At 40.9% G+C, this 22759-nt stretch overlaps 4 protein-coding genes across 4 annotated transcripts; 2 read left to right on the forward strand and 2 right to left on the reverse strand.

Annotated features, from left to right (window-relative positions):
• Positions 1–20: 20 nt before the first annotated feature.
• On the forward strand, positions 21–2488 carry klhl41a (kelch-like family member 41a; the record flags this gene model as incomplete). The annotated part of the gene is made up of 6 exons (XM_080038345.1): positions 21–1106; positions 1206–1363; positions 1474–1581; positions 1684–1869; positions 2102–2248; positions 2364–2488. 6 exons carry the CDS (start codon positions 21–23, stop codon positions 2473–2475), a joined length of 1797 nt encoding a protein of 598 aa, XP_079894471.1. The 3' UTR covers positions 2476–2488.
• A 1126-nt stretch (positions 2489–3614) lies between these two features.
• Positions 3615–9753, reverse strand: fastkd1 (FAST kinase domains 1). Its single transcript, XM_080038338.1, has 15 exons — positions 9723–9753; positions 8788–9307; positions 8625–8693; positions 8115–8240; positions 7263–7661; positions 7039–7149; positions 6598–6729; positions 6007–6493; positions 5573–5687; positions 5363–5491; positions 5100–5231; positions 4877–4990; positions 4268–4412; positions 4050–4164; positions 3615–3939 (listed from the first exon to the last, which is right to left on the reverse strand). The coding sequence occupies exons 2-15, from the start codon at positions 9120–9122 to the stop codon at positions 3844–3846; spliced, it is 2505 nt and encodes an 834-aa protein (XP_079894464.1). The 5' UTR covers positions 9123–9307; positions 9723–9753; the 3' UTR covers positions 3615–3843.
• An 874-nt stretch (positions 9754–10627) lies between these two features.
• On the forward strand, positions 10628–17160 carry ppig (peptidylprolyl isomerase G (cyclophilin G)). The gene is made up of 13 exons (XM_080038343.1): positions 10628–10733; positions 11316–11399; positions 11616–11690; positions 11789–11896; positions 12144–12188; positions 12268–12355; positions 12466–12495; positions 12620–12759; positions 12897–13071; positions 13156–13341; positions 14359–14431; positions 14660–14799; positions 15334–17160. Exons 2-13 carry the CDS (start codon positions 11339–11341, stop codon positions 16313–16315), a joined length of 2103 nt encoding a protein of 700 aa, XP_079894469.1. The 5' UTR covers positions 10628–10733; positions 11316–11338; the 3' UTR covers positions 16316–17160.
• Positions 17161–18068: 908 nt separating this feature from the next.
• cfap210 (cilia and flagella associated protein 210) lies at positions 18069–20565 on the reverse strand (the record flags this gene model as incomplete). Its single annotated transcript, XM_080038467.1, has 8 exons — positions 18069–18422; positions 18548–18712; positions 18888–19080; positions 19202–19341; positions 19419–19575; positions 19823–20028; positions 20103–20276; positions 20383–20565. 8 exons carry the CDS (start codon positions 20563–20565, stop codon positions 18069–18071), a joined length of 1572 nt encoding a protein of 523 aa, XP_079894593.1.
• Between the last annotated feature and the right edge of the window lie 2194 nt (positions 20566–22759).

The raw sequence follows: 22759 nt of genomic DNA on the forward strand, positions 1-22759 counted from the left end.
CCTTCCCTTCCTAAAAAGAAATGGATCCCCAAGGCTTGAGGGAAGACCTCCGTCTGTTTCAGACCACTCTGCTGCAGGATGGACTCAAAGAGCTTCTGAATGAGAACAAGCTGATTGACTGCATCCTAAAGGTTGGGGACCGGAGTATCCCTTGCCATCGGCTCATTCTGTCAGCTTGTAGCCCTTATTTCCGGGAGCTTTTCTTCTCGGAGGACAGCAAGGAAGAGGACAAAAAGGAGGTTGAGTTGGAGAACCTGGAACCCAGTGTTATGGCGGCGATTGTAGATTACATGTACTCCGCAGATATTGACATCAACGATGACAATGTGCAGGAAATTTTGGCCGTTGCCAATCGCTTCCAGATCCCCTCAGTGTTCACAGTCAGTGTGAATTACCTCCAGAAGCAGCTCTCCAAGAAAAACTGCTTGGCCATCTACAGGCTGGCACTGATGCTGAACTGCGCCCGACTGGCCATAGCAGCAAGAGATTGCATCGCAGAGCGGTTTGAAGCCATAGCCGTGGATGAGGATTTCTTGGAGCTTGCTCCACCTGAACTCTTTGCCATTATTGGAGCAGATGCACTGAACGTGGAAAAGGAGGAGGTAGTGTTCGAGACCCTCGTGAGGTGGATCAGGAAAGACAAAGACAAGCGCGTTAAGTGTTTGGAAGAGGCCTTCGATTGCATCCGTTTCCGTTTGCTCCCAGAGAAGTACTTCAAGGACAAAGTGGAGACGAATGACCTCATTAAGACTGATCCAGAGATTCTCAAGAAAATCAAAGTCATAAAGGAAGCCTTCTCTGGGAAGCTGCCCAAGAAGGAAAAGGGAAAAGACGATGAGGAAGGAGAGGAGGGAAAGCTTCCTGGCTACCTCAACGATACCCGCAGATATGGCATGTACGCCAAAGACATGGTTCTGATGATCAACGACACAGCTGCTGTGGCCTACGACGCCCAGGAGAACGAATGTTACCTTGCTGCGATGGCAGAGCAGATCCCCCGGAACCACGTCAGTCTGATTTCAAAGAAGAACAATATGTACGTGTTAGGGGGACTGTTTGTAGACGAAGATGACACAGAAAACCCATTGCAGTGTTACTTCTACCAGGTAATGAAAATAGATATGCACATTGCAAGATATACCACACTCCTCAAAAAGAAAATACCTCATTTTGTTTTCAAAATCATCTTGAAATGCTTCTTTCAGTTGGACAGCTTTGCTGTCGGATGGACTGCTCTACCGCCCATGCCTTCCCCCAGGTGTTTGTTTGCAATGGGAGAGTTTGAAAACCTCCTCTTTGCTGTGGCAGGAAAAGATTTAGAGTCCAATGAGTCTCATGACACTGTTCTGTGCTATGACACTGAGTAAGTTACAAGTTAACAAGTGGTACACAAGCCACTTTTTCTTTTTTTTAAAGCAGGGATGTTTAGGCTATTTACTGATAAACACAACATAATCTGGCCCCTTCTTTTAGGAAAATGAAGTGGTCCGAAACAAAAAAGTTGCCCTTGAAAATCCATGGCCATTGTGTGGTCTCCGAGCTTGGGCTGGTGTACTGCATTGGAGGAAAAACAGATGACAAGTAAGCTTGCAATGCCAAAACAGTTTCATATTAAGTTGTATTATGATTTCCACCACACTAAATTAACCATTCTTGGTAATCCTTTTTGTCTCACCGCTAAAGTAAAGTAAGCAATAAGATGTTTGCATACAACCACAAGAAGTCAGAGTGGAAGGAGGTGGCCTCCATGAAGACGCCGAGATCCATGTTTGGCGCAACAATCCACAACGGGAAGATTATTGTCGCTGGGGGGGTCAACGAAGAAGGCCTCATTGCTGCATGTGAAGCCTATGACTTTGGAACCAACAAGTACGAACCTTTATTATTACAGTTTGTATTGGCCCCTTAAAAAGTGTTAGTTGACTGGTTATTGTTTTTTGTTTTACCAAGATTTATTTGGTTATTTACAGTTATGCTTGTCTTTGTTGAAAATGTAAAAAGACTTTGGATTGAGTCTTAAAAACAGTAAAGCATACTGAACAAGAGCAAATTAAGAATATGTATAAAATGTGTATATGTTTATTTTTTCACCTTGTTGCAGGTGGTCACCCTTCACAGACTTTCCCCAGGAGAGGAGTTCAGTCAACCTGGTCAGCTGTGGAGGGCTGCTGTACGCTCTAGGAGGCTTTGCCATGGTGATGAACGACAACAATGAGTGTGCACCCAGCGAAAACATCGACATTTGGCAGTATGTGTTGATATTTAGTGCATTTCAGCATATGTGGTAGCAGACTCCATCTTTCTTTTTACACTGATGAGTCACAGTGCATTAAAGTAACATGTTTTAATGTTTGTCTTACCAGGTATGAAGAGGACAAGAAAGAGTGGACCGGGATGATCAAAGAGATGCGTTACGCAGCAGGAGCCTCCTGTGTGTCCATGCGTCTAAATGCAGCCAAAATGCCAAAACTGTAATATCACTCTTCTGCTTTATCAGCAATAATAATTTGTAAATGCTCTTCTTGTCATTCAACACTTTAACACACGTCCTATTTGCCTGAGTGTTTTTATGTAAATGTATTATGGCTTATAATCTGTTGAGAATTCCCCAACACCAAACTTCCTTCAAATAAATATGACTTATTTCTGTACATTTCCTCTTCCAGTCAATTACAACATATACCTGGTCACTTACGTATTAAAATGTTTTCTCCACAGACTCACTGCGTGAATTTAAGATTAGTTCGCTTTGAAGCAACACTTGCAATTAATTAATAATTGATAGGTTTTATATAGCGCTTTATTGCCTAGGCACTCAAAGACGCTTTACAGGGTTCCTGGTTCAATTCGCTCACACACAGTCATACCGGTGGTGGTAAACTACGAGAGTAGCCACAGCTGCCCTGGGGCAGACTGACGGAAGCGTGGCTGCCATTCAGCGCCAACGGCCCCTCCGACCACCACCTCAAACATACAGCAATCATACCCATTCACACAAGGCAAGGTGGGTGAAGTGTCTTGCCCATCTTTCTTTATATGTCCATGGTCTTGCCCAAGGACACAACAACCATGACACCAGTGGCCGGGCGGGGATTGAACCACCAACCCTTGGATAGTTGGCCAACCCGCTTAACCACCTGAGCCACAGTCGCCCCAAGGCCTTATCTTTCTATTGAGTGAATGAGAGCCTACATAGCCTAATTCATATGATTTCACATGTAAGACTGTTTACTGTGGCAGCAGTCCAAAAGACATGGGGATCCAATCTAATCTTGGTGACACGTCGGCTGATGTTAGTGTTGGAAAACTAGGTATGTGTGAATTGGTATATAATCCTCAGAGGAAAGATGTTACCAGCTCATATTCTGGTCATTTTAAACCTTTTCTCCCACTGTTGTTCACCATATGTTCAACATCACAGCAAAGTTGTTTTAAGTTAAATGCATGACAGCCAAAAGTGTTGGAAAATTCATACCTCTTGTGTTGTTATAAATGATCAAAAACAAGGAACAACACTGACAATACACCATTATTGAACAATGCAAATTTAAAGAGATACAATTTTTGCATTTAATTTAATTTAAAATAAATACTAATTTTAAAGTTTTGCATTTCATTTAAATACTCATTTTAATACAAAAAGCATTTAAAACACAATCTCAGGTAACATGAATGAGGTAGATTCATGTCAACTTAATGCATAATGACAAAAAATGAGAAGCACTTAATGTATATTAACATATGTTTCTAAAATGTTCAGTCTGGCAGCATGAAAATTCTCAAAACCAAACTCAAAGCTCGGTTTTGAATGTAACATCCTTCGTTATTCAATAAATAAGGCCTTCAAAAAGAAATGTCTTTGAATATTTTCTCCTTCAGGTATTCCTTCCAGGCATCCTGTGTTGACAGCTCCATAGAATTCCATACAAAGTGAGGGATCTGTGGAAAAAAGAAAGAAAGAAATGTCACTATCCGGGTGTATTTTGCTATATGAGTGACAACCTATCTGAATCGGAGTAAAATGTAACCCTAAAATGCTGTTTTCTCACCTGAACCACACGGTATCCCAGAATTTCAAGGTGTCTTTTCCTCATCAAGGCTTCACCTTTCAAGTGATGCGAGCTCTTGCAGAAGGACCTTGAATCAAGAAAGTTGACAGCAACTCTGAGAGATAAATTAAAAAAACAGGATGTCAAACAAATTTCAAATTCCTGAGTACCGATAATCTCATTATTCTACAGTGTTTTTTTTTCTGACACATCCGTACCGCTGCGCTCCAGGAGGCAGCTCTTCCCTGATGTTCTCCAGTGTGTTCGTTCCCCAGGAAGCCTTTCCTCCATCAGAGATCTGCAGTGTGCTGGGCTCGCTGTAGGGCAACGGCCTCAGGTTTTTGTCCAATATACATTCAAAGTCTAAAAAAAGACAAAAGAAATATAGTCAAAATGCTCCTCTGTCAAATATCCTCTCGCTCCTTTTCCCTATTCATTTCTGTTGAAGCCTATATGATTGACAAGTTCAACTAGGGCAATAAAAACAGCCATACTGGGTTTCAAAAATAGAGAAGTTATTATTATGTTTTACCCTAATAAAAAATTAAAAAAGCACTATATGACAAACTGTAACGTGGTTGTTTATAGTTTGCTCTAATACATTTTTGTGTCAAGACTTGTGTTTATAAGATATAATTTGAACATATACAGTACATTGAACTGATACAGGCATGAAATATGAATACTAAATGTAGGGGCTTAGCATCGTATGAGCTTCTTTTTTCCTTGGGTGCAAAAGACTTCTTCAAAGTAGATTAGAAAAAACTTTCCCAGAAAGTAGTGATAAAATATAATAAAATCGGTGTGCACAACCCAATATCACTCACCTACGGTGTAAAAATATGGAGTGACAACTGCTGCTCGAACACAGTTAATGCCGCCAAGAACTTCTCCTAGCATTTTGTGGATTTGCTGTTGTGCAGGACTGACGCTGCAATTCACTGAAAAACATAAATGGGCTTTTTATTGAATACATTTATTATTTTAAAAGAAAATGTTTGAAGACCCAACTGAAGCAGAAAATAATTTCTAAGTGGTGCATCTTTTTACCTTTTTTCTGCAGATGCTGGCAGTAGCTCTCATGAAACCACGGCACCTGGAACTCAGGGCACTCGAGGCACACTGCGCGATTGAGCTCCATGAGGCGCAGTCTGGTGCGCAGGTTGAGGGCATTGGCTAAGGCTGCAAGTAGTAAGGAGAACAGTTAGATGTGAGCTATTGAACACATTTGAAGTGCTTACATCTCAAGATGAATACTTTGCATAATAAAAATTTGATTTTAAACTTCATTACAAAGCACAGCGGGGACATACTTTCCAGCTGGGCGTCCAGCTTTCCCAGAAAGTCAATAGTGAAGATTTCTCTGACCAGTTCCTCAGGAAAACTGTCAGCCACGGCAAAACAGTACGCCAGGAAAACCAGCAGATGTGGGTCGAAAGAGCCTACAAACACAGAGAAACACAGAGAAAGATGTCAGTTTAAGCATAAAATTTGAAAATAAACGTGTAAACTCATTCACTTACCGATATGAGGAATGATGCGCTGAATGCAAACATCAAACAATTCCTCTGCCTGTGCAGTATCATAATTCAGGACAGAGAATGGCAGCAGGGTGGCATATGTTGCGGAGTGGTGAATCTTGAAAATGATAAAAGAAAAATACAATTTATATACTTAAAAAGGTGGAGTCAGCAATTGTGTGTTTGTTGTCAAAATCCCTTTTTGTGAAAATCAGTGAATATCTCCTCACGATCCGCTACCTGTACCTACTAGTATGTATTTGTTTTCCTCCAATTCACACAAAGTACGGGAAGGTAGCAGTGAGGAGAAATTAACTGATATTGACAAAGATTGATTTTGACAACAACAATTCTCCAGAACCGCTGACTCCACCTTTAATATCATAAATACATTTATAATCTACATTAAATTCAGTGTGATATGTCTCTTAGAGCACCTTGTCAATGTCTTTAATGGCGACAGTGGCGATGCGGTCCATCAGGGGTGGGCAGTGGTGGTTGATCCTGGTTAGGAAGAGGGCCAACTCAGGCACATTGGTCCAGTTGATCTGGTCCATCATCCTCTGCAGCATCACCATGGTTTCCTCCACCAGCATCTCCTCGAACCACTCCCCCGATATGTACTTGAGCTCGTCCAGCACCAGGTCCAGCCGGTCGGCCGTGCGCAGCCTCTGGTGCCCGCAGCGGTTCAGGGTCTGCAGCAGGCGCACGTACTTGCTGGGAGTGTTGTGGCGGTAGGAGGGGTCGTTGCGCACCCACTTGGCCACGGCAAAGGAGATGGTGTTGAGGTCGTTGAGGTTGCACTGGGTCACCACCGCGTCCACTCGAGAGATCACGCCCTCGTCCAGTCGCGGGCTGGGCAGCATGGACAGCACGCGCGTCAACATGGTCACCTCGTAGGGAAAGACACTGTGCTGCAAGAGGCTGCGGGAGAAAAAAAGGGCTGTCCTCAGTCTACTTTTATTTTTATTTTTTTTATATTTTTTTCAGTCAAAGTGCGAAGCAAAATTAACTGAATATAAACTTACTTGACCAAAATGTTTCTTAGTTTAGCGAAGAGTTCAGGGTTCTGGTATTGCAACAGGAAAAGGGTTTGGGTGATTCTGGCCACCTCCACAGGCTTATAGACATGTAGGTTCCTTTGGATTACAGATGCAATTCTGGAAAATAATTTGAATTATTAATACACTCTTTTTAATTGAATGGACCCTAAAGTGAGATTTTTTCAGTTGCTCTTCCCAAAGTCAACAATTAGTTTTCAATATAAACCTTTAACAGAACATGGGTGAGGTGTCCATAAAGAAATGTGAACATATAAAAATCCAAGTTTTCCTTTTTTTTTGTCATGCCTGTGCTGACAGTTCTCCTGCCACGTTTCATCTGACATACATGGTAAATCTGCAATATGTTGATATTGCCTCCACTTCTTAAGATATGCAGGTGCAATATAAGCAAAGATAGGAACTCACTTGTTCAGTAAACTCAGATTCCTGCTCTGAATCTCCTCCAGAGCTTCGGCTACAGCCAGAGCCTGCTGTGCACTGAACTCATCCGCCAACAGGAGGGCGGTGTTCTCCAACCTAAGAAGGGTGAAACCACATCGAAGAAACTGTGAGACTCAAGCATTTGCTATAAAAGGGTTAGATAGATTTCCAACTTATGGATTACTTCTGACGACAATAAAGACACATACCCTTCTCGGACCGCCTGACTGGCCATCGGAACCAGAGCAACAAACAGTTTGGTGAAGGAGAAAGGGCCGGTGCTTGAATCAATCAGTTCTATTAGTCTTTGTTTGACGGCCAGCCTGAAGTCACAGTTGTTGAACTGCAGGGACTGATAGAGCCCCATGATGATGCTGATATCCGCCGCGTCCAGCCGTGGAATGTTGCGCAGCAGGATCTTGTTGCACTTGTCCAGCAGAGGCCGGTGACTGTATTTGATGTTGCGCAGGAACTGTACTACTCTGCGGGGGTTGTTGTAGTGCAAGGGATCCATGGTGTCTAAGAGTTGGTCTGCCCTGCTAACAAGGGCGTCCCGAAGCCGCGGAGACGCCAGGGACGACACGCTAATCATCAGCGTAGTTAGGATCCTGGGGGAAAACATGGCCAGAGAGTAAATACATAACATGAAGTTATTACATTTCGTCGATATTTGATTGTATCTGTTGTGGTTAGATGTATTTAAGGTGAGAATCAATAAAAAAATGTTCGGACACGAAGATGTCTTTGTATATTTAATGAAAAGAATAGTTCAAGCAAAACAGAGTCAACCCTTAGAGCAGAACCCCCCCTCAACCAGTTGAAAGAATCAAAATAACAATTGTGTCCATTCTTGGCGTGAACAATGTGATCTGTCCTTGAAGTGATAAACAGGGGAGCAGATTAATCTGTCTGCAACAATGTAACAATATTACCATTCTAAATTAGCTACAGGACACTAGTGCAAAAGGTCATTTCACAAGCTTGAGAGTCCAAGCAGATATTTAACACATACAATTCAGAGTACAACTGTTATTTAATCTATAAAATGTCTCATTACCAACCTGGCATCATCAATAGAAGACAGCCTCTGATCCACTATGCTGGTGATGTGTCCCATTAGAGGACTGTGCTGAAGGTGCTGATCACTTAGACAGATGGCAAACTTGGATAGGGAGGCCATTTGAAATCTGCAAAAAGAAATACACATTAGTGCATCATCTCATTGTGGTGCAACTATTAATCCATAACTTATTACATAAAATATTACACTTTTAAAATCTGTATAGGAATTTACGGAGCAAAAATGCCACTTTTCTAATGTGGAGATCTGATAAATTGGTCTGGTTTCATATCATTGTAAAATTCATATATTTGGACTTTTGCTTGGAACAAGACAGCCAAAGACAGCAATTGTTGTAATTTTTCGCTTTTTTTGTACATTTGATATACTTTCAAATGACTTGATTAATTATAAAGTAGGCTAATTACTGTGTTGATACCACAGAAAATACGGAAAAAGAAAAGTTGAACCATTGTAAAAAATAAACTATGCAATGCGATCATCATATTACCCATCTATTCTGAGCCATGCTTCTGAGACCAGTTGCTGAACAAGAGAGTCATGGGAATCCACATTCAACCTAGAAGATGGAAACGATAAAGCATGTTATCAATCATAACTATTTTATCATTCAAATAAATAATATGAAACTTGATTGTCATTAATAAAAGTACCTGAGGAAACTGTAGAGCATGTCGACCAACATAAAATCATCCATGAGGGAGATTTTGTTCTCCGCCAAAACCCGCAGAGTCAGGAACTGCGGGTGGCTCTTGATGAGCTCCACTGTCCTGAGGATTTGAGGTTTCTCTTTCTGGAACTGCCATAGCATCCCCACGGCCCGGCCGACGTGGCTCACGGTCAGCTTGGCCTTGTTCTTGCCCACCACATCCAGCACCTGCTCTTCAGCCGAGCAAACCTGCAGCTGCTCCAGAACCTGGTCCCTGTTCACAGTTCCAACGTGAAGGAGCCTCCGGAGAGAGCCGTTCACAGTCCTGAGCCGAAACATCTCCACAAATTTTCGGCTTGAAGTTATTAAGTATGCACTGGTATCTTCATCGTATATACCACACCTCAGCAGTCTCAACCGTCTTCAATGTCAAACCAAATACACCAGTTCAGATGACTGGGATGACATTCATAAACTTTAGAGTCTGAAAGAGGTAGTGGATGTTAAGTGCACCTTTAGGGGACCTATAGAAAAACACACACATAACAAGAGAAACACATTATTATTTTTAAACCTGTTTCACAATGTCTTAAATCATGTTTGGTTAAAAATTAAACTATTGACTAAGAAAACACTTGCATGACAGTGAAGCTATCTTCAGTGTGACATGCTGACTTCAAGTTCAGACCATTTCATAAATTTCCTTATGACTTTGCTTTAGTGTGTCCCTTCACTGAAGTGAGCTACCAGAAGCTAAGTTCAGTGTGCTAACCTAACGCGACATTCACGTGGAGGGAGAAACAACCACCTAAAAGGACTTAGTTGAACGGCCAATGCGACTCTTAGCAAGACTTCTGCATATTATAGAGATTCAAGTGTTATATATCCTACGCACATCTATTAATGTCAATAAAATCACCAATTCAAAGTCAAAATTACCCATTATGTGCACTCTAATGTTTCACTTCCGTAGGCAGTGACATAAGCAGAGTGTGATTCCTATCGCCCTGGGTTTTGGCTTTCAGGCAGCAGCAAGTGTACAATGTGGGGGTACAGGATACCTAAAGCATTTAAGTATCCTTCCTGTACTTAAAAAAAACATGTAAGGTTTCCTCCTCTCTCCTCAGTTTGCATGGAAGACGCTATGTGACATCACATAGCATCGTAATGACTGTGGATGTTACATATATGAGCAACTTTTTTCCTGTGAACCAAGATTCAAAAAGTCTGATTATATGTCATATTGACAAGTTCCCAACAATAACAGGAACAGTCTTTGGCAATGAAATTCCCAGGCTCCCTTAAACAATGCAACATACTGTAAATTAGAAAATAAACTATGAAACACACAATGAAGAGAGAGAAATCTGAGACCTACATACACCCTCAAACATTGTGCAAATCAAATGTAACGATGTAAGGATGATATAAAAGTTAGATATAAAAAAAAATATTATAAAATTGAATATAAATTACATAAAACATATTGTAAAATGAAAATGAAATGTATAGACAATAATGTGGTGTAAATTACAAGTTAAAAGAAGGTGTTGACATTATAAACAGGTCTTAACATAAACCAAACCGAACAGAAACGGAAATGTGGTTGGTCAAATCCATTGATCCTGGCTATCTCATTCGATTGGTTCTAATAAACACAGAAAGAAACACTCAGTCATTAAAAATGGACGGGAAGATACAAGTTATGGTCAGATACAAGTTATGGTCAATATTTTGAGAGAGAAATGTGTACCTGTCAGGTCATACACTGGGCATAAATGACACCGCTACGCACTCCAGGGACATGAGTGGCGCACGAGTCTCGAAATACATTGACGTCCGCGCCGCGCGCCATCTTCAGAAAACATTGTGCCTGACTCTGAATGAAAGTTAATATCCGTCGTTTGTGAGGACTGCTCGCTATATGGAGTGATATCTTTGTGTTTCCAGGTGATGTGATTTGTCATTAACCACGTCTTCGCGATGTATTTTTGAAGTGAACTTGTCGATACTGCGTGGTTCGCGTCATATTGAAGAATCCCTCCAGATGCTAGGTGAACATGCTAATGCTAACACCATCAGGCCTAACGTAAGGTTTACACTGTGTATGACCGAGGGAAACCATAACGAAGGAATACATTTATGTGAATGTGTGTGTGAGTAGGGGGCATTTGCGATTGACAAGCAAGAAAACGTACCCTTGCAGTCGCCTCCACATGGCAAGTAATGCTGTAAACGCATTGCTAGTTGGCTAACGCTAGCTGGCAAGCCAAAAACAAACGAAGCTAGCCTGATTTTGTTTATAAATCTTGAGTCAGTCAAGATTATGTTGTCTATTCAACATCTTGCGACTATACAACAATGATTTGCATTCAACCCGAGTGATTTACTTTGCACTCCATTGTTGTGAGTAGTATTAGATAAGTATTTTAGCTATGCAGAATATTCCAGCTAATAGCGACTATATATGGACATCTTAGTGGCAAGTAATTCATCGATACGTTGTCACTTATCTTTGTTTCTCCCCATCAGGTGTTCGGTCAGTAGAGGTGATCATGGGGATCAAGGTTCAGCGCACTCGTTGCTTCCTTGACATCGGAATCAGCAATGTGCTCGGTGAGAAAAGAAACCCTTAACTTTCTGTCTACTTGATTCACTCATTTGTCAGTGTTTTGAAAATCAAATCATAAAAGAATATGACAGCCTTGTAATAGTTTTACCTCTTGTTAATGCTATAATGTTCATTTAATGTTTTGGACTGCCTAGTGAAACTGACTGAAGGTTATGGCTCAGCGTCGATAAACTAACAAAGTATTGATGCTCTTTCCCCAGTCGGTAGAGTTGTGGTGGAATTGTTTTCAGAAGTCTGTCCGAAAACGTGTGAGAACTTCCGATGCCTCTGCACAGGTGAATAATGAATTTTCTACTCAAGAATATGCCATAGAAAAACGTCATGGCACAGTTTTTAATATTGATAAGCGATTTGTTTTTGTTTTGTTTTTCAGGTGAAAAAGGCGTCGGCAAAGGAACTCAGAAATCCTTGCACTACAAAGGGTGTCTCTTCCATCGAATCGTCAAAGACTTCATGATTCAAGGAGGAGACTTCAGTGAAGGTGAGTAAATAAAGGTTTACGCTTGTGGAAATATGATCCATTCAACAAGGGGGAGCATATTGTTACCGACTGCAGGACTGAATGGCATCAACAAGCTTTTACTCCCAAGTTTGCAATCAGTGCCTGCATCTAAATAGCGTATCATCAAACTGAATAACCAGCCATCAAAATAAGTTTTATAATACTATAAATCTCTTTTTTTATAGCAGCCCCCTTTGCTTATATTATATTTTCTTTTTGATTGTAGGCAATGGAAGAGGAGGCGAATCGATCTATGGAGGCTTTTTTGAAGGTAAAGAGGCTGCTGTCAGTTGTTACCAAAACAGACGTTGGCTTCAAGATGGCAGTACAATCTTGTCCTTTTCCCCCAGATGAAAGCTTCGCTGTTAAACACAACAAGGGGTACATGCTGTCTATGGCCAATCGGGGCAAAGATACAAATGGTTCACAGTTTTTCATGTAAGTACTATGTCTGTTCCTATATGTCATAGATTTTGATACCTTATCAGTTCGTTAAAAATGAATGTATGCCTTTCTATTTTCTTCATTGGCCTGCTGTGACACTTCAGAACAACAAAGCCCTCCCCACATCTGGATAAGTAAGTGCTGTTTGATTACATCTGAAACTTTGATTGAGTGGATAGTGCTCAATAAACAAAATCTGTTTAGCTTGACAGAGATCATCATAACTTTCTAAAGCTCAACAACATTGTATTCTTTTAGTGTCCATGTGGTTTTTGGTCATGTGATTTCTGGACAAGAGGTTGTTCAAACCATGGAGAGCCAGAAAACGGATCCCAATAGCAAACCGTATGCTGACGTGACAGTTTTGAACTGTGGAGAGCTCGTCCCTAAATCGAAAGGTTTGTTTTTGCGAAGCATTTTCAGTTTTTTCAAAATAAATTTCTACGTGTGATTTTTCTGCTGCAGATGCTCCGAGCAGATACAGTTTTTAGTTTATATAAAGCAGTGTTTCTAACAGACTCTTAAATGTTTGCAGCAAAGAAAGAAGAAAAAAAGAAAGAGCGAGCCTCTTCCAGCTCCAGCAGTAGCTCCAGTGACTCTGAAAGCTCATCAGAATCCTCCTCTGACTCAGAAGAATCAGAGAAAGAATCAAAGAAGAAGAAAAAGAAGGCAAAAAAGCAAAAGAAGAAACAAAAGAAGGACAAGAAAATGTACCCAATTTTTATTTTCACATTTCTGTCTGCCGTGTAAACCGTACCAAATGTCATTGATCTAAGCTGCAATGCTTTCCCTAGGCCCGAGGCTGACATTACTGAAGAGAAAGATCAAGAAGAGCTGGTTTCATCAACTGTACGTCCTGAGGATATCCCAACCATTCCAGAGAATCGATTCCTCATGAGGAGGAGTCCTCAGGCTGTCCAGAAGCCAAAGGAGGAGCCGGAGAAGGATTCACGAAATAGAGTGGACAGGCAGAGAGATAGGTTAGTCCACTCGACAAACCCTCACTAAGCCAAACAAAATGTCTGTATCTGTTGATGTTAAAGCCACTACGAGTAACATGGTCCGTTGGCGGCCCCTTTGGACAAAAGCGGTAGTATTTTACGACACCTGCTGTCGCAAAGCTGTTTTCTAGCTTGTGCCAGGCGTGCGAGTGTGAACTGAGAAGAGTGCAATATAGTGCATGTCCGTATGTTGAGAGTGTGAGGGCACGGACTCTTTTCGGCTCGGTGAGAGTGGTTTTGACACTGCATCAACTAATGCCAGTCAGTGCCACACACACCTGATTGCAATGAGTTGATGCAGCAGTGTCACCTAACTACTCTCTCACGGAGTTGAAAGATTACGTGTCCTCACAGAAAGCGAATGAACGAGAGACGGCAGTTAGTATGGATCACGATGAGGTAATGTGTTTGTGTTGTTGATGTAAATAATGACTATTTCAGATAATGGTTATCTGATGATGGTGAAGCAAAGTAAACTGTGTGTTAGTACCAACCGCTCATTCATTTAGGAGTAAACACTGCAGTCTAGTTCAGTTCGCTCCTGTGAAATTGTATACACGTTGCTTGGCAACGCCCTCTTCCCGCCCATAGCCTATATCACTCTCTTTTTTCTTCATTGCATTCTCGTTTTTTCTTTGATGGTTCAGCCCCGTTATCAGTCATTATGATGACAAATAACTGTCTCAAACAAGGCTCCCCTTCCCTCACCTGGAGGGATAGGCTTCTCAAATCGCGTTGCTGCGCCACACTGAAATCTGCGACCAATACAGATATGTGACCATAGAGCCTGCACGAGCAAACCGAAAATCGGACTGGGTGTGCGACCAGACCAAAAGCAATAATAAACACTATATAAAAACGTCTTTCTTTGCACTGATGGTCTCGTTTGCTGTTAAAGGTAATTTATGATTATCAGAGGAAACATGAGGCTGTTTAAAAGATATTTAAATGTTACTCGTAGCTGCTTTAATGCCTTGTTTTTTTCTCTCTCTTTAGTTCTGCCGCAGCATATCACAGAAGACTTGTGATGACACGATCCGGGAGAAAGATAAAAGGCAGGGGTCCACGGGTAGGTGCACTGGTCCAAGGAGAAGAGCTTACCTAAAATCTTTGGCCACAATTTATATTGTTTGTGATGAGATTGGAATATGTCATAGTGATTATTATTAGGCAGTGACACATTGTTCAACCTTTTTATGAACATTGTAACTACAGTTTTGTAAGGTCTATGTCTTGGCCAGATTTAGTTTACGACACAGAAGTAATTTTTTTGTTTCATTTGATTTTTCTCATGCAGCGGTATCGGACTCCGTCACGCTCTCGTTCAAGGTCCAGAGATGGTGTCCGGCGCAGTGAAACCCCTCCACACTGGCGCCAGGAGCTAAACCGCCAGAGGATGAGGGCAATCACTGGAGAGCGATGGATTAAGGGCGACCGGTAAGAACCTCATTCTGACTTATCAAAGACTAAACACACTCTTCACACTTGGAGCCAAAAACACAATTATTTGCTACAACACTTTAAGCGGTGGAAAAATAACAGACATTGTGGGTTGTAGTTACAAACATAAAGTGCAACGGAGTGTGGACAGCTACATCATTTAGGAAGTAAGAAACAAAACAATAAGATAAGGCTGTCTGCAAACACAGCACATTTGGAGAAAGCAAAAGAATGTTTTGTAAAATGATCTGCTACCTGTGTGTACTGCTTGTGCGCTGAAAGAAATCTGGTGTTACGGCATAGCCTACACTCTGTAAATGGGTACGTTGCTAGCTACGGTGAGGCCCCTTTGTTTGCATGAACTTTGTTTAAATACCCGTTTACAGAGCCTAGGCTGTATTAACAACAGGGTTTTTTCAGTGCACACACAGGTAGCGGATATGAGATTTTCATGAATTATGTAAGCAGATAATTATGTTTTCTGAACTTTATAGTGTTCTATCGTTAATTTTTTTTTTCACTTTCTTACAGAGGCGACATGAATGAGGGCAAGGATGAGGCTGCTAAAGCTCCGAGAAGAGAGCGACGGACCTCCAACACAAAACATGAAGACTCACCCGCGGGCAAAAAAGGCAAGAAAAGCCGCTCGCATAGATCTAAAAGTAAAGAGAAGGACACTGATGACAAGGACGAAAAGAAAAGCAAACACAGGGCAACAAAAAGGGAGAAATCTCAAAGCCGCAGTAACAGCAAAGAAAAGAGTAGGAGGTCAAAGAGCCGAGAGAAGGGTCACAGGCAAAAGAGTGATGACAAAAAAGGTCGCTCAAGGAGCAAAGACCGGAATGCTAGCAAGAAAGAAAAAGAGTCAGAATCTGATCACAATAAAGATAAGGGTCACGAGAAGTCCGATAAAAAGCTTAAAGAGGATAGCAAAGGAAGAAACGGTGATCGAACTAGGACAAAGTCACAGAGCAAGGAAAAAACAACTGCAAAAGATGGGCACAGATCCAGGAGCAGGGATAAGGATAGGAGTAGACCCACAGTATCAAAGGACAAAGAGGAAAAACGGGAAAGAGGCAGAGAGCGTAGCAGAAGTCAGGAACGGCGACACAACAGTGAAAGGGAAGATAAGAAGCGAGGAACGTCCCGGGAGAAGGAGCAGCGAGCAAGAAGTCCAGACAGAAACAAGCCCAGAGACTCTCATAGAAGCTCCAGGCGCTCCAGAAGCAAGAGCAACAAGAGAGACCACAGCAAAGAGCGCTCGTCTCGCAGAAAGGACCGAGACAGGGACGCTGCCAACCAAAGGAGAAGACGCAGCAGCTGCTCCGGGAGCGATTCGGACGAGAAAAGGAAGAATAAGAAGAGCCCAGATTCCAAACAGAGCAGAGCAGATAGTAAGTCTAAATCCAAAGACAGGAGAAGCCCGGCCAAGTCAAGACCTGATAGTACGAGAGGCAAAGACAGACACAACAGCAAGAGGAATAAGTCGAGCTCGAGCTCTGACAGCGACTGAGCCCTCTCATGATAAAGGAATAGATTTTCCATCCCTATTTTATACTAACAACACACGTACAATGCGGCGTCAGTTTTCCAGTGGGACAGATTCAAATAAGTGCACACACAAAAAAAAAAAAACTCCACGGTTCAGCCAAAGCTTAAAACATTGTACAAAAGTCTGACAGAGCCAATTCCTGTGATACACCGATAAGAAGTAAATGCTGGAAAGGAGAGAAGGTTGCAACTACAGACTCTGGCTGCAATATGGATGTCACTGTGGCTCTGAATGGAAGTCATGCATTAGTCACCCAATTGTTGTGTTATGCTGTTGATGGGAAGCTTAATCTGCAGGGCCAGTTTAGAGAAAAGGACACTGCATTAGAAGCAAGAATAAAAGAACCAGTTATCTTTTATTTGAACGTGACCAGGGGGAGTCAATTTTGAAGGCAGTTATTTTTTAATTTTTTTTTATTATGCTTTGGCTTTACAATAGTAAACATTTCATATTGTTGGTAAAAAAGCAGATTCAAGATTTTCCTCTAACATTCTTTTATTGTCCTCCTCCCCCACGTGAGGAAAATTCTTCTTGAAATTAGTTTTAATGTTATTTAACACATTTTGTGTAGTGGATCTAAGAAAGTCTAAGTTTGTCAAATGTCTGATGTTTTATTTTTACGGCAATTATCAACCTGAAAGAGAACACTCATCATTCTTGCATGCTTACCCTGGTAATTTAGATTTTATGTAAATCCACAACCATTGACTGTAATTCTTTTTGTTAACTGATTTTGAGATTCCTCGTTTGTTTGTTTTTCTAATAGAAACAAATGTCTGTCTTGCTGCAAGTAAACAGCAAATAGTACAAAATAAAATCGATTTTTATAAATTGTGTTTTGTGCCACTTGTATGAATGTATAAAAAGTTGGTTTAGTTAAGAACTTGATTGCAGTGTAAAATGAATTAAAAGGCTCAACTTTGATTTAAACCATATGGTTTTAATATTCTGTAAAAGCAGTCACAAACAATCATCGGAAGTCCAAACATTATTAGCATTCAAAAATACAGTAATCAAAAGTGATAGTTATTACAGGAAATAACATTTTGTCTACCAGTTGCATATTCAAATAACTGAAGTGATTAATCACTTGGTTCAGTCCATATCTTCTCTGCATTGGGAAGTTGATATACACACATTTTATTATGAAAGCTCTCTCTAACATTTTCAGTGGTTTGTTTTGGATGTTGACCACAAGTTGTGTGAACATTGTTAAAGCATATAATGCTCCCTCATAATGAACACCGAAAAAAGTCTCTGCAGAGGTTTTAGTGTCCAAGATCCCTCCCTATTTACACTATAGTGTATTTATGAGAGTGACAATGATGCACTATATAGAGCAATCAAATGGGACAAAGAAAAACTAGTCTCCAAGGCATGGAGAGACAGATATAGTAATGACAGATCTCTGGCTAAACACCTCCCCCAGCCATGAGGCCCCATGAACACTTAAATCCAACAATACAATGCATGGTGTTTTCTAAGAATGAAGTTAGTGCGTCATCACACCTTGATGTAATAATGGAAATACGTTTTCAAAATCCCACTTCACTCCAGTATAGAGCAAACTATTGAGTATTATATATGGAGGAGTGAGGGAGTGGTTTCAGCCTTTGTTAAAAATAATAAGGATGTTCCTAAAACATTGTTTGTCCAAAGACGATAAATATAGGGGAACATCGTTAGAACCAATGTGGCCAGCTGGGAGAGACTCTCACCATGTAAACCCAAGTCTTCTCCTTGCCTCTTGAAGATCTCTAGCCTGGTTAAGCTTTTGAATGTTCTGGGTGGCACCAGAAACATATTTGGGCATCTGAGAGGCTGTGCCATCCTGAACAATGTAGCTATGCCTAAATCCACTAGAAACAGGTCCACGTCCTGCTCCGATTCCTTCCCTTGCAGCTTTGCAAAGTGGAAACACATTTCGCTGAGCCTCTGCTGCCGCTGTGATGACTTGCTGTGCATACTGTTGAAACTGGTTTTCCTCTTTGTCAACCAATTCCGCCTTCTTTACTTCAAACTCCAGCTCTTCTCTTTTCAGCCGCTGATGCCTGGAGCTTTTTTCAGCCTACATTTTATGGACAAAAGATTAAATGTCAAGCAAGTTTTCATTCAGACAACAGCCATGACTACCACCAAACCAAAACTGTTATTTTTTTTGTATTAATGTTGTGGAGGTAGTTTAGACATTACCATTTGAGTGGCATTGAACTCTCGTAGTTTTTTTCGATCGTCTTTGATCCTCTGAGCCTTCAGTAGCTGTTTCTCAAAAAATATTCTGTCTGCCTCTTGCTTGGCCTGCAGTGTCTCCCTGGTGGTCTGTTTTGCCATTTTGTCCCTCTGCTCCTTTTCTTTTAACTGGTGAAGCACAGTTTGTATTACAGGTGAAACCAGATTTCGTAGAAGTTATGAAAGAAAAATCAAAGTTTTTTTAACACGAGTTAGAAGACCAATAAGACTATTCATAGTTATGTTTCAACAAAAGCTTTATCCTACAGTGTATTTTGCAGGTCAACATCTGAACTTGTGTTACCGTCAAATCTCTGTGTGTAGCGATGGACTTCAACGTGGCAGCCCTCTTCTCCTGCTCGTCCCTCTGCCGCTGTGCCTGCCTTGCTTCCTGCTCGGCGACAGCCTTTGCCATCCTCTGCTCCTCGCTGACACCTTGCTCTTGCTGTGTGACTATCAGCCTGTCCATTATCCTCTCTCTGCGCGTCTCGGCCTCTCTGAAGGATAAAATCAATTCAGGAGTATGATCAGCAAGAGTCTGGTGTTGTTGTTTTTTGTTTTTTTCTACAGATGTCAAGACAGATGAATGGCTGTGAATGTGTTTACTGTTGGTCTTACCGTAACAATTCTTTTTCTTTGTCTTTCCGTAACTTCAACATTTTTTGTTTTGCAGAGAGAAAGAGTTTCCTTTGCTTCTCTTCAGCCTCATGTTTTTGTGCAACTGTCGTTCTAATGAGGTCTTGATTGGTGGTATGTTCCTATAGTGTACAGCAGTAAACATGTGTTATGAAATAAGGATACAAACAGCAGATAACCTGTGCTGTGAAGACCCTACCCGGTAAGATTGCATGAGGCTTCTCATCTGCTTTGCTTGTCTTTCTTCCTCCTTTCTTTGCTCCAGCTGATAGAGCTGTAGAAGCCGTTGGGTTTCCTCTCCCTCCTTCTTGTCCTCCATTTTCAGTTGCTCTATCATCAGCTTGTTTTCCTTGGTCCTGAAGAAAAAATAATCATATTCTCATGCAAAACAAATTATTTTCTTATTTAAAATAGGTCAAAACCAGGAACATTTGAGCTGCAGTATTGTGCTTTGCTCTAGCACCATCACTCAAGTGTGAAATGTGCATTCTCATGCAGTTTAACCATGATATTGCCAACATACAACAGCAATGCACATCTTTGAAATAAACTTAGGTGAAGAGACAGACACATTCAAAGCTGCTTGTTGAGTCTTATGCTTACTTGTTTTTCAGATCCTCTGCAACAGCCTGTGTCACCGCCTTTTTCTCAAGTGCTTTCTGCTGCTCCTGTCTCAAGGCTTCGTCGTCTCTGGTCTTTGCTATATCCAAGAATTTTTGGTCCACATCTTTAGAGGCACTTTTGATTCTGTGCTTCATTTCAATCTGTGCCTCCCTCTCCTTCAGCACCTCCGTCATCAAAAGCGCACGCTGTGGAAGAAGTAACAATCAGTCATCATCCCGAAACAGCAAATTAAAGCCAAATGTGTACATATGAAACGTACATGTAATCCTTTAACGCGGTCGGTTTGATAATACAGCTGAGTCTTGGCTTTCTCAATGGCCTCTTTCCTCTTCTGTTCCCTGTATTCAGCCTCCTCTTTATCGATCACTTTCCTTTTCTCCTCCTCAATCTCCTCCCGAATCTTCTTTGCCTCTAGTTTTTTTTGCCTTTGACCCTTTGGTGAATGTAAACATGTAGCATGTTAAACTTGTTTTGCTTTACTGCAGCATATTGTAACCTTACGAGGACACCTTAATTCTGAGGGGAAAAAAACGACTTACAGCGATGGTATTGGACCACAGTTTCACCACCTCTTTGGATTGCAAGTGCAGCTCTTCTCTCCGCCTTGCTGTCTCTCTCATACTCTCAGTGTCTTTATTAACCCTGTTCAGTTGATCTTGAATCCTCAGCCATTCTGCCTTGGTTAAGACGGTGACTTGTCGGAGGTCTGGTGGTTGGAACATCCTGCTGGCTTCGTCAGCTGAAGATGCTATTTAAAAAAAGTAAATAAAAAAGGAGAATATCCGAACAAGACCTCCTGTAAGTCAAATTCTACATCTTGAACACAATATATTCAATGGGACTAAATGCATTGGGTAGTTTTGGATTGTCCAAATTAATTTTAAAAAGACACTTATTAAAATGATTTTGTCCAGATTGTAATGGGACGCATATTTAAGCTGGGGTGGAGGATTTGGGGAGAAAATGGCAGTTGGGATAGAGATTTGAATCCAAATACCTCAACCGCTCCACTTGTTCTCTTTGGTCCCTCCCCTATGGTCCCTCCCTGACACGCTCTACCAACAAAGTCGTGCCAAAGTGAATGGACAGTCCCAACAGCCAATAAGAACAGAGAATCGGAGCCTCGTTCTGATTGGTCAAAGTGTACAGCTCATGTTAACTTTGACCAATCAGAAATCATATACTCCAGCTTTAATGTCTTCCATGCTGAAAAGGACAACAGTTGCTTTTCGCTGGACAAAGGTAGATAGGCCCTGTTTATGAGCAGGACCATAGCCTACATATGAACATATGTTAAGTGATATTATTTATGGTCCACGATGAAGGATTTGGGGTCAAGTTACAAATTGTCCTCGATAATAAATGATTTTATTTTGTTCGGTAGCCTACCTACCTTAGATGATTACAGTCAGATGATAACTATCAGAGATAATCATATTATGTTTAACAAAAAAATATAAAAAAATAAGTTTGTATCACTTTATGGTTTGTGTTAAATGTTTGTTCTGCACTGCATTTATATAAAGCTGCAAACAAAAAATGCTTAGGGCTAATTCTGCTTCCACTATAGGCCTACATTTTAATTTGTGTTTTTAACAAAATAATTATTTTCTACAACAGAATTATAATTTCGGATAATGAAGACAGTTTTGAAACAATGATTTCAGAACATTTGAGTGGGCACTTCTAGACGATTTGATTAGGCTAACTGAGGGGGGAAATAATTACAATTTCCTTGACTCTATTAAGACCAATGCGTTTTCTTCATTGGGCATTAGGACACTTTCTATTTCTAAAAAAATCCTAGCAATGGCCCTACCTATGAGCATTACAAATTTAGGCAAAAATAACACGACAATACATTAGGCTACTGTATTACCACTGTACGTGAAGTTGTTTTCATTTGAAAGTGGAAAGATGCATACAATTAACAACTTGGGTGTTTTTCAAAGCACATTTTTTCATGGTTCAGAATAATGATTAATGTTACAGCATTTCAAAACAGCTTGTACCACCAGAAACTTAGCTATATAGCCTATTGTCTATTTTCCATAACAGTTAACTTACCTACAAGGTTAGCTTACCCCAAATTCTGTCTCTTTAGCTCTCACCTCTCTTACTGGAGCCTATCCGTCGGCCGTACTGAACCATCGACGCCATTTTTATTATATAGCCTAATACTTTGTAATTAAATGAACGAATATATTAATACATAAAACAGCTGACTATAAAACCTTTTTTCGAAAGCAAGAGGTAACTCTTTCTACATTACCTACAGCTATCGACAGGGCCCTGGGTCCGCATTTGTTGCCTTGTATCCAGGCAACGGTCGATCTAATCAGAAGCCTTTCCTCTGATAGAAGACAGGTGGCACTGTTTGAACACCGCTTCAAGGTCACATGAGGTTTTAATATCAGTGGTGAAGGAAGTTGCCTACTCTGATATTTAACATTACATCAAGATTGTGCTGGCCAATTAGGCTATTGGATTATAATTATTGATGCATAGTAGGTAGGCCTATATAGGCTAGTGTGCCTAAAAGTGAACGATTAATTTATTTTAGTCCTGGCTACTGCTGGGATTAGGCTAGGCTATAGGCTATAGCCTAGGCATTTGACAAAAGCCTACGCAGCCTAATAAAGTTGTTTTGGCATTGATTAGGCCTATATAAATATTTTTAGTTGGCCTATTTGAATGTGCAAAGTAGGCTAACTAGGCCTTAAAGTTGTCAGACAAAAATAATGCAGTAAAAAGTAAAATATTTGCCTTCAAAATGTAGCCTAGGCCTAGTGATGATTTTGATATTGGCTAATTTTCAAAATTTTAAGGCATTATTGGATTTCGAAAGATAATTCCTTTAATTTGTAAATTAACTTAGTCCATGTTGAGGTAAGTGTCTGCAGTAGCAGGCCTGTG

Source organism: Ammodytes marinus, assembly GCF_949987685.1.
Source record: "Ammodytes marinus genome assembly, chromosome: 12".
Classification (NCBI taxonomy): domain Eukaryota; kingdom Metazoa; phylum Chordata; class Actinopteri; order Uranoscopiformes; family Ammodytidae; genus Ammodytes; species Ammodytes marinus.